Source organism: Procambarus clarkii, chromosome 69, assembly GCF_040958095.1.
Source record: "Procambarus clarkii isolate CNS0578487 chromosome 69, FALCON_Pclarkii_2.0, whole genome shotgun sequence".
NCBI lineage: Eukaryota > Metazoa > Arthropoda > Malacostraca > Decapoda > Cambaridae > Procambarus > Procambarus clarkii.
This window is the reverse complement of record NC_091218.1, coordinates 27,848,483-27,859,911: the sequence shown is the minus strand read 5'-3', so window position 1 is coordinate 27,859,911 and position 11,429 is coordinate 27,848,483. Positions and strand designations below refer to the sequence as shown.

General features: G+C 44.9%; 2 protein-coding genes across 2 annotated transcripts; both read right to left on the bottom strand.

Annotated features, from left to right (window-relative positions):
* Positions 1–4,695: 4,695 nt before the first annotated feature.
* Positions 4,696–5,715, bottom strand: LOC123772313 (cuticle protein AM1199). The gene is made up of 3 exons (XM_045765402.2): positions 5,570–5,715; positions 5,222–5,451; positions 4,696–4,982 (listed from the first exon to the last, which is right to left on the bottom strand). The coding sequence occupies exons 1-3, from the start codon at positions 5,576–5,578 to the stop codon at positions 4,814–4,816; spliced, it is 408 nt and encodes a 135-aa protein (XP_045621358.2). The 5' UTR covers positions 5,579–5,715; the 3' UTR covers positions 4,696–4,813.
* A 3,386-nt stretch (positions 5,716–9,101) lies between these two features.
* Positions 9,102–10,183, bottom strand: LOC123772314 (cuticle protein AM1199-like). Its single transcript, XM_045765403.2, has 3 exons — positions 10,091–10,183; positions 9,685–9,914; positions 9,102–9,501 (listed from the first exon to the last, which is right to left on the bottom strand). The coding sequence occupies exons 1-3, from the start codon at positions 10,097–10,099 to the stop codon at positions 9,333–9,335; spliced, it is 408 nt and encodes a 135-aa protein (XP_045621359.2). The 5' UTR covers positions 10,100–10,183; the 3' UTR covers positions 9,102–9,332.
* Positions 10,184–11,429: the final 1,246 nt, after the last annotated feature.

Sequence of the window (11,429 nt, the reverse complement as noted above, 5' to 3'; positions counted from 1 at the left end):
TCTCCTGTCTTCCAGCGCCGTGAGGTGCATCTCGCGCAGCCTTTCCTCGTAACTCATGCCTCTTAGTTCTGGGACTATTCTAGTGGCATAACTCTGAACGTTTTCCAGTTTCATCTTGTGCTTGACAAGTTACGGGCTCCATGCAGGGGCCGCATACTCCAGAATTGGTCTTACATATGTGGTATTCAAGTTTCTGAAGGATTCCTTACACAGGTTCCTGAAGGCGGTTCTGATGTTAGCCAGCCTCGCATACGCCACTGCTGTCATTATTTTGATGTGGGTTTCAGGAGACATGTTTGCCGTGATATCAACTCCTAGATCTTTCTCTCTGTCCGATTCATGAAGAGCATCATCTCCCATTCGGTATCCTGTGTCTGGCCTCCTGTTTCCACCTCCTAATTTCATTACCTTACATTTACTTGGGTTCAAATTTATTAGCCATTTGTTGGACCATTCATTCAGTTTGTCTAGTTAATCTTGTAACCTCATACTGCATCTTCTGTTTTAATCCTCCTCGTAATTTTTGCATTATCAGCAAACAATGAGAGGAACGATTCTATTCCCTCTGGGAGATCATTCACATATATCAGAAACAGTATAGGTCCAAGGACTGAACCCTGCGGAACTTCACTGGTGACGTTTCGCCAATCTGAGACCTCACCCCTCACAGTGACTCGTTGTCTTTTGTTGCTTAGGTACTCCCTTTTCCAATAGAGTACCTTCCCTTTCACTCCTACCTGCATCTCCAGCTTTTTCACTAGCCTTTAGTGTGGTAATGTGTCAAAGGCTTTCTGGCAATCTAAAAATATGTAGTCTGCCCACCCCTCTCTTTCTTACCTGATTTTTGTTGCCTGGTCGTAGAATTCAATTAGCCCTGTGAGGCAGGACTTGCCATCCCTGAACCCATGTTGATGTTGTCTTACAAAGTTCTTTCGCTCCAGATGTTCCACTAGCTTTTTGCGCACAATCTTCTCCATCAGCTTGCATGGTATGCAAGTTGGGGACACTGGCCTGTAGTTCAGTGCTTCCTGTCTATCCCCTTTCTTGTATATCGGGACTATATTAGCCGTCTTCCAAATTTTTGTCAGTTAACCTGTTACCTGTGATTTGTCATACACAATGGAGAGTGGTAGGCACAGTGCTTCCGCTCCTTCCTTCAGTATCACACATACACACTGTGTGTGTGTACTTACCTATTTGTGCTTGCGGGGTTGAGCTCTGGCTCTTTGGTCCCGCCTCTCAACCGTTAATCATCAGGTGTACAGGTAGATATGATAGAGCCTACTGGGCTCTATCATATCTACACTTGAAACTGTGTATGGAGTCAGCCTCCACCACATCACTTCCTAATGCATTCCATTTGTCAACCACTTTGACACTAAAAAAGTTCTTTCTAATATCTCTGTGGCTTATTTGGGCACTCAGTATCCACCTGTGTCCCCTAGTGCGTATGCCCCTTGTGTTAAATAGCCTGTCTTTATCTATCCTAGCAATTCCTTTCAGAATCATGAATGTGGTGATAATGTCCCCTCAAGTCTTCTTTCTTCCAGCGACGTGAGGTTTAATTCCCGTAGTCTCTCCTCGTAGCTCATACCTCTTTGCTCAGGTTCTAGTCTGGTGGCAAACCTTTGAACCTATTCCAGTTTAGTCTTATCCTTGACTAAATATGGACCCCATGCTGGGGCTGCATAGTCCAGGATTGGCCTGACATATGTGGTATACAAAGTTCTGAATAATTCCTTACACAAGTTTTTTAAATGCCGTTCTTATGTGGGCCAGCCTGGCATATGCCGCTGATGTTATCCTTTTGATATGGGCTGCAAGGGACAGGTCTGGCGAGATATCAACCCCCAAGTCTTTTTCCTCTCTCTGACTCTTGAAGAATTTCATCTCCCAAATGAAAGCTTGTATCTGGCCTCCTGCTCCCTATACCTATCTTCATTATATTACATTTGTTTGGGTTAAACTCTAACAACCATTTGTTCGACCATTCCTTTAGTTTGTCTAGGTCTTCCTGAAGCCTCAAGCAATCCTCCTCTGTCTTAATCCTTCTCATAATTTTGGCATCGTCAGCAAACATTGAGAGAAATGAGTCTATACCCTCCGGGAGATCATTTACGTATATCAGAAACAGGATAAGACCGAGTACAGCGCCCTGTGGGACTCCTGGTGACTTCACGCCAATCTGAGGTCTCACCCCTCACTGTAACTTTCTGCTTCCTGTTGCTTCTTATTGCTTAGTACTCCCTTATCCACTGGAGCACCTTACCAGTTACTCCTGCCTGTCTCTCCATCTTATGTACCAGCCTCTTATGGGGTACCGTGTCAAAGGCTTTCCGACAATCCAACAAAATGCAGTCCACACAACCTTCTCTTTCTTGCTTAATCTTTGTCACCTGGTCGTAGAAATCTATTACGCCGTCAGGCAAGATTTTCCCCTCCCTGAACCCATGTTGGCGATTTGTCACGAAGTCCCTTTTCTCCAGATGTGTTACTAGGTTTCTTCTCGCGATCTTCTCCATCACCTTGCATGGTATACAAGTCAAGGACACTGGCCTGTAGTTCAATGCCTCTTGTCTGTCACTCTTTTTGTATATTGGGACCACACTCGCCGTCTTCCATATTTCTGGAAGGTCTTCCGTCTCCAGTGACCTACTATACACTATGGAGAGTGGCAAGTAAAGTGTCTCTGCACACTCTTTCAGTACCCATGACAAAATCCCGTCTGGACCAACAGCCTTTCTCTTTCTTTCATTCCAACAGGTGCCTCTTGACCTCATCTCTCGTAATTTCAAACCCTTCCAAGGCCGCCTGGTTTACTTCCCCTTCTCCTAGCGCAGTGATCTCATCTTGTTCTATTGCGAAGACCTCCTGGAACCTCTTGATGAGTTCTTCACACATCTCTTTGTCATTCTCTGCACACCTGTCCTCGCCTGTTCAAAGTTTCATTACTTGTTCTACTTGTATTGCACCAGAGATAATATTATTTATTTGCGTTTCCATGCCCTAATACAACTTCAGGATAGTCCCCCCACCTAATGCTATAGCCTTTAACTTTCTAAATAGTCTCATTTGAGGTAGAATATTAAAGGTTTTGCTAAAGTTAAGGTATAAAGTGTTGAACTCTTCTCCACTGTCATCTACTTGTGGTATTCTAGAAAAGAATAAGAGAAAATTTGTTAAACACGAGCGGCCCCTTAGTAAAATCATGTTTTGAATCATTCATTAATCTATATATATTTTAAGATGTAGGCTTTTGCTATTTTCTTTTTAAGCCATTTTTCGACAATAGACATTAAGGTAACTGGCCAATACCTGGATGCAAGTGATCTATCTCTCACTTCTTATAAAGAGGCCCAACATTTGCGACTCTCCAAGCATTCAATGTTCTGCTCAACTCTGAAGATTTATTAAATATGCTAGCGAAACTAAGTTCTTCTTTACAGTTCTTGAGCACCCTTGCAAATGCTTCGTCTAGCCCCAGGGGATTTGTTAGATTTTAAATTTTCTATTTGTTTAATAATTTTCGCTCTGGTAACATCTGAACTAATCAACATATCTTTTGTACCCTTACATAGGTTTGTCAGATGCGGGCATAATATCAAGTTCCCCTCAAGCAAATATAGAGATGAATTTCTTGTTTAAAATTCCAATCATTTCTTTGACAGAGGACGGAAGGGGGGGGGGGGGTGTTGAAAGAAGTTGCCTAAGATGGGGTGACCTTCGACGAGATTGTCAAGAAAAAGGTTGTAAGTTCATACTATCACCTGAGTCGTCAAAGAAGCGCACGAAATATGTTTTCCTTAAACACGTTCTCTGACTTTGTGCAGAGAACAACGCAAAGTTGAGGGGGGTGATTCATTTGTTCAATAGAGAAGTAAGGTTTAGGAGATAATCCCGAGACTGTTTTGCAGGGACGCTAACGAGGTCAACTTAACACAAGAGGAGACACTGAACAAAATTGCTACATCAAATGTGAATAATTTTTGGGCTTAGTCTCATGTGTGAGGATGGGATGATGTTTGGAGATGCCTTTAGGCTCACCAGTCTCTGGAGGGTTATTTAGGCCCTGACCCTGCCTTATTGATGAACCAGCAATTATACTCTAGTTTTCATTGATTGGTTATTGATGAAGATTTGGTCACCACAAGAGGTGGCATGGACGTGAGTAGCCAGGAGGTTGTAGATGTTTGAAGTGAATGTGATCTTTAGGCGTGTAGAATCTTGAATGGTTTCTGGGTCTCTGCTTTGGTCTTGATTGATTAACGAAGATTAAGGCACCCAAGAGGTGGCACAGGCATGAATAGCCCGTAATCTTTTGACCTGTAAACTCTCTGCCTATATATATACCGAGAATTGGGGTAAACAGGTGCATATCCGGTCGGCTTCTGTGGGCTGGGGCGGGGCCATCTGAACTCATCAGAGATCGGATGCTGCTCATTCCATTGCTGGTGACTCACCTGGCCATGAACCCTAGGGTCAATCTGGATGGCATACGCTGCGTCGTGTTACTCAAGACACGACCTGTAGGGTAAGAGGGAAGGAGAGACGAGTCGTTCTCGCCTTCACCTTTGTCCTATTTGATCATTGTTAAATAGAATTTGTCATTTCCGAATAACAGAGGCCTCTCAGACACCGCTCTCACACACATTTCACTGAATTTGATCACGAATAAAGAAAATAACATTCGCTAAATTTCTGACTCAGATAGTTTATTCAAAAACATCAGTACACGTCCGGACAAAACCGATTTACACACGGTAAAAAGTTTCGTGAGCTACGTTTTTAGTGATGAGGTTTTCCGGCTCCTGAATTAGTTCCAGACGACGCCCCGACGGCGCTGCTCCTCGGCGTTACGGATCTGCTCGATGGCGTGGGCGGGGAGAGGGTGGGGCGTGGGGATCAGCGGAGACTCGGCGCGGAACCCGAACTCGTCGGCGACGTAGCGGACCTCAGCCGGGGTGCCGTCAGGAAGGACGAACCTGAGAGGGAGAAGGAACGGCTGGCATGATTCTGACGGGACGATGAACAGAGAGAGAGATGCTGGAAATGTTTATGAGCAGTGACGATACACATGTTGGAAATCTGGGTTCACGTAACGTTAAAGTAACGACGATTCCACAACAGTAAACATGTTTAAGGGCAATGCTCATAAGTAGCAAGGAGTCACTTGTAGGACCCCTTGGCTATGGGGAGTGTTCAAGAGTAGCGATGGACTCACCTGTAGGACCCCTGGATGTTGCTCTGACCCTTGGAGCCCGGCCGGCCAACGGCGCTCACGGCGATGCCGTTCTCAGTCTCGAAGTCGTAGCTGAAGTTACCATCGCCATTATCCTGGCGGTTGTCCCTCAGGACGGCGATGTGGCGGTAGTCTGGGCGATCGTGACGGAGGAACTGATGACCAAACTGCGGGGCAGCGACAGCCGCGACGACCAGGCAGGCGACGATTACCTGAAAAGGACAGGAGGCATGCCTTATTAAAACCCAGGATTATATATAACATAGATAACTATTTAATATAACAAAATACTAATATATATATAAATATATCTTTCAGCTTAAGACTCACGAGCTTCATGTTGGTGGGATAATGGCGGGCTGCGGATGGCGGCAGAAGACAAGGGCGGGGACTTATATACCCCGCCCGAGGTCAGGTGCTGCTCCCTTCCAGTTATTGTGGTTCACCTGTCCGGGTCATCCAAGGTCAGTACGGATGCTGCAAGCTGTGTCATGCTAGTCAGATGAGAGGCAGGTGAGAGGCAAGTGAGAGGCAGATGAGAGGCACGTGAGAGTCAGATGAGAGGCAGGTAAAAGGGGTCTAATGTTAAAGGTCTGGTGTTGGGGGTCGGTTTAGGCGGAAGGGATATTTGAGTAAATACGGTTATATTTTTTGTACATGATTTAGTTTTTTTTCGCGTAACGTGTTGCATATGGGCGAAATAAGATTTATAAAGGTAGGTATGGAGATGTTGGTAGGAATACCATCATAGGTATTGTATGATAGCCAACATACAATACCTATGTCCATCCATCTCTCTATCCATTTATCCCTTCATCAATTCATCCTTACATCCAATTGTCCAGCCATCCGTTCATCTATCAATCCATTCACCTATCTATCTATCTATCTTTCTATTTATCTCTCTATATATCCACTTATTAATTTTTTAATCCATGTATGTATACATCCACTTACTCATCTTTATATCCATATATATATACATCCATAAATATATACATCCATATATATAGCTAATGGGCCTGATGGCTGAGTGGATAGCGCTCGGCATTCGTAGTCCTAAAATTCCGGGCTCAATCCCCGGCGGAGGCGGAAACAAATGGGCAGAGTTTCTTTCACTCTGATGCCCCTGGGGGTGTGTAACGAAAAGGAAGCCTGGTTGAGGACCGGGCCACGGGGACGCTAAGCACCGAAATCATCTCAAAATAACCTCAAGATAAGAAAATCCCTCTATCTCTTCGTCAATCCCTGCATTTATCCTACCATCTACACGTCTATGCATCCTATACTTCTATCTATCCATCCATTCATCAATCCATCCATCCATATTCTGTCTGTCTCTGTCTCGTTCTCTTCGTATCTCCTTCCTTGTCTGTCCCTTTATTTCTCTGCCTCAGTTTGTGTGTTTCTCTGCCTCGGTCTCTGCCTATCTGTCTCTCTTATAAAAAAATATTATTGTCTAATGTGTGGGTGGTCAGCAGTGAGAGGAGCTCAATGGCCTGATATACTAAATATATATATATATATATATATATATATATATATATATATATATATATATATATATATATATATATATATATATATATATATATATATATATATATATATATATATATATATATATATATATGTGTGTGTGTGTGTGTGTGTGATCGCTCCATTGTCGACCAAGCAGCTGCGACAACTCCACATGACACTGCCCGACTTAGAGCTGTAGCAGCTCCCCATGCAGGTGACTTTTTATTAGCAACCCCAACGTCAGCAACCTGCACGCGACTTACACCACAGGCCCTCCGGATTGTTGGGGCTTTCTGCCTCGCTGCCTCAAACCACACCGAATACAGGTGTATTTGCGGTGAGGCAGTGGCCGACAGGTACGGACGGCATGGGCTTTTCTGCTAAATCACAGGAGGATGGCATGCGAGACACAGCGAGGTTAAGGACATTATTTAGAGAAGCCTCACCACATCCGGATGTCCAGCAGAGAGAGAACCCCGTTACTTAATGCCCCGCAACTCTGATAAGCCTTTTGGTCGCCAAGACGGGATCATGGTGTACCCCTGGAAGAATGGTAGGCAATTGGTGTAGGACTTACACTTGTGTTTCAACTTTGGCCAACATCTATGTTGACTTCAGTACTGCAAAGGCAGGCGGTGCTACCAATCACCGGGAAGCAGCCAAGTCGCATAAATACAGAGATCTTGATTACCACTTTAATTTTGTCCCCATTACCTCAGAGACACTTTGTTCCTAGAGTAAAAGAGCTGCTAGTTTTTTGAAGGAGTTGGGTTCCAAGATAATTGAAACAACTAGAAACCCCTAAAGCCGTCAGTTTCCTCTTTCAGCGCCTTAGTGTGGCTCTCCAGAGAGGAAATGCTCACTGTATCCATGGTTCTTGCCCGCCATCTGAGGAGATAGAGGAACTCTACAACCTGTGACAAGTAGCCTTGCACCTTGCATGTAACCAATGTTGTAACTCTTTTTTTGTGTAATGAAATTTCTAAAATAAAGGGAGATATTTATATACATATGCAAAAATAGAATAGGGGTGGTAAGAGGTGAAAATATCAGTGTTCAGTGAGGATCCACAAGGTCTTCTGAGTACTCTTTATTTTCTTTTCCGAGACTGTGGGTCTCTACAGTTGCACCAGAGGTGGTACCCCTTTTAGGTTTAATATATATATGATTCGAATCCAGACAGCCAGGGCTCCATGAACCTCAGCATCTCCAAATCTATACCAACTAGACAATACTGACTGTACAAAAAAGGTTAGAAGTCGCAAGACTTTTAACCCAACCTCCCAACAGCACTCGAGGGTCAATTTTAGGGAACATTTATTTCATCGAATCACTTCGCTGTTGGGGGCCACGTAAGGAACACAGTCGAACTCCCGGTATAGTCTTCCTGTTAGGAGCTTTTAAGACATCCTGAGCAGCCAATGATCCGTTGTCAATAAAGATTGTATAAACTCCCCTGGTGTGTTTTGAGAGTAATTTCATCGTTTGGAAGAACGTTTAGTGCATCTCCTTCGAGCAGTTTTGTTTCATTTGTAAATGCAACGAAGAATGTCGGGATTTACTAGAAGGTGGAACTAAAAGTGATATTTCAACTGGAAACGCGTCTTCATAGACTTTAATTGAACGTTAGCCACAAGAACTGAGAGTATATTTTAACTTTACATAACCTTGTGATATTCATATCACGTGAGCTTAATTGATTTCAGGTGGATATTCATTTTTATAAGTATTGGTTGGGTGAGTCAAAAGCCTGGGCACCTGGAATGCTACGTGAGCCATGTAAACGATGAACTAGGAGTACCTGAGTGTCAGATGAGTCAGGTAAACAGTAGGCTTTGAGTACTAAGGAAGTCAGGTAAACAATAGACTAGGCGTACTTAAGTATTAGGGAAGTTAGGTAAACAGTAAACTGGGAATACTTGATCAAGTGCCAGGGAAGTCAGGTAAACAATAGAGTGAAGTATCCAATATTCATTATACAAAATCTGACATTGAGTGAAGGAGAAATGGACTTTCTATCAATGAACTTTCAGTTTTCATGTTTTTTCTCGTAATAAATCCCAGACCTCATCTCCTAATTCCAAAATATAGTGAGTACGGGAGAGAATTTATAATATAATAATTATTATTTGTTGTAGTTTAGGATAGTTTATTTTTCAAATTAAAGAAAAATATATTTCCTGTTGTTGATGTGAAGCGATAATAAATTTCCTTAAGTGAGACACAGCATCCGTCATCCCCGAGTGTGAAGGCCTCTCTCACAATTTACTCTGATGCGTAAAACCACAATTTGCTTCCACTCAATTTTATCACAAATAAAGAAAATTAATATACGTTGAGATTCGGAGTTACAATATTTATTAACAGAAGTCAATAATACATCGTCGGAGAAAATATATTTGATAAGGTATTTGATCTATATATAGATCTTAGCTTGAAATTCTGTGACTTTTTTAGCGGAACAAGGAGCACTCTGCCTAAGGCGAAGCGGAACCGTGTGCCTGGCTACTGCATGGCTCGTCCCTCCTCGTTGTCGTGGCAAAACCATCTTCTGGGTTTTCCGGCTCCTGAATTAGTTCCAGACGACGCCCCGACGGCGCTGCTCCTCAGCGTTGCGGATCTGCTCGATGGCGTGGGCGGGGAGAGGGTGGGGCGTGGGGATCAGCGGAGACTCGGCGCGGAACCCGAACTCGTCGGCGACGTAGCGGACCTCAGCCGGGGTGCCGTCAGGAAGGGTGAACCTGAGAGGGAGAAGGAACGGCTGGCATGATTCTGACGGGACGATGAACAAAGAGAGATGCTGGAAATGTTTATGAGGAGAATAGACATGTCGGAACGCTGGGTACATGGGATGTTAAATAAATAACGATTCCCTTATAGTAACCTTGTTTAAAGGGAATGTTCATGAGTAGCGATGGACTCACCTGTAGGACCCCTGGATGTTGCTCTGACCCTTGGAACCCGGCCGGCCAACGGCGCTCACGGCGATGCCGTTCTCAGTCTCGAAGTCGTAGCTGAAGTTACCATCGCCACTATCCAGGCGGTTGTCCCTCAGGACGGCGATGTGGCGATAATCTGGGCGATCGTGACGGGGGAACTGATGACCAAACTGCGGGGCAGCGACAGCCGCGACGACCAGGCAGGCGACGATTACCTGAAAAAAGTGGCAAAAGGCGCTAAACATTAGCACAGTTAAAATAAAATCAAGAATATGCGATTTCCCCCTTGGATATTTGACCTATAAGGAGGAACTGTTTCACGCCTTGCTATATTCAACGCCAGCAAATATATTAATGTAATATTATTCCCATGGGTTTAAATTAGACTCACGAGCTTCATGTTGGTGTAGTGAGGACGGGCTGAGGATGTCTTGTGAGGGCCGGGGCGGGGCCTTATATACCCAGCCCGAGGTCAGGTGCTGCTCCTCTCTAGTTTTTGTCTCTCATTGGGCCAGGTCACTGAGGGTCAGGCCGGATGCTCCAAGTTTCCAGAGTAAGTCAGTGAAGCGAGGTCTTTGGGGGGGGGGGCTTCAGAGTGGCTTAGCTGCGGGGCTCTGTAGCGTCTTAGCTGTGGGGTGAGGCTCTGTAGCGTCTTAGCTGTAGGGTGGGGCTCTGTAGCGTCTTAGCTGTGGGGTGGGGCTCTGTAGCGTCTTAGCTGTGGGGTGGGGCTCTGTAGCATCTTAGCTGTGGGGTGGGGCTCTGTAGCGTCTTAGCTGTGGGGTGAGGCTCTGTAGCGTCTTAGCTGTGAAGTGGGGCTCTAGATCGTATCAGCTGCGGTGTTGTGAGAGATCTAGAGCGCTTTAGTTGTGAGTTGTTGTGCCTCTAGGGTATGCTAGCTATGAGGTAGTGGGAGCATCTCAGTGTCTTAGCAGAGGAATAGTGGGGGCTTTTGACCGTCTTAGCTATGTAATGGGGGCCCTTGAGCGCCTTAGCTATGGGGTGGACGGCTCTTGAGCGCCTTGGCTATGAGATGGTAGTGGTTTTTAGAGTGCCTTAGCTGTGGGTGGTGGTGGGGGGCTGTAGATCGTCTTAGATATTAGGAGGGGGCCTCTGGAGCTTCTTAGCTGTGGGGATGGTTGCTCTAAAGTGCTTTAACTGTGGTTGGTCGGACTCTAGACCATCTTTGTTGTGGATGGTGTTGGGGGTCTGGGTCGTCTTTTGTATTGGTAGTGGAGACTCTGGGTCGTCTTTGGTATTGGTAGTGGGGACTCTGGGTCGTCTTTGGTATTGGTAGTGGGGACTCTGGGTCGTCTTTGGTATTGGTAGTGGGGACTCTGGGTCGTCTTTGGTATTGGTAGTGGGGACTCGGGTCGTCTTTGGTAATTGTTTTTTATTATAATTTTCTACCACAGACGTGGGAACACATTTATGGGTGTGGGGGTCCAGACCACCTCAGGTACACGGGGTGTACAAGGGGCCCACTACGACCAGTCGCATCGTATTTTAACGCATAAATCTCTCAACGTCAACATATGATGTACTATAAATCACAACGGCTCGCAAAACAGACGTGATGTCCCGGTTTTCTTTTCATGGATCTTCGGTTAGGTTCGGCTTCAGGGACAATTTATTTCATCATTTTAGTGACTTTAAGAACGCTGGAAGGACGGGCTTCCTGGCTTTCCAATAATGGCCGACTAAGATCTGTCATCTCAATCGCTATGTAATAA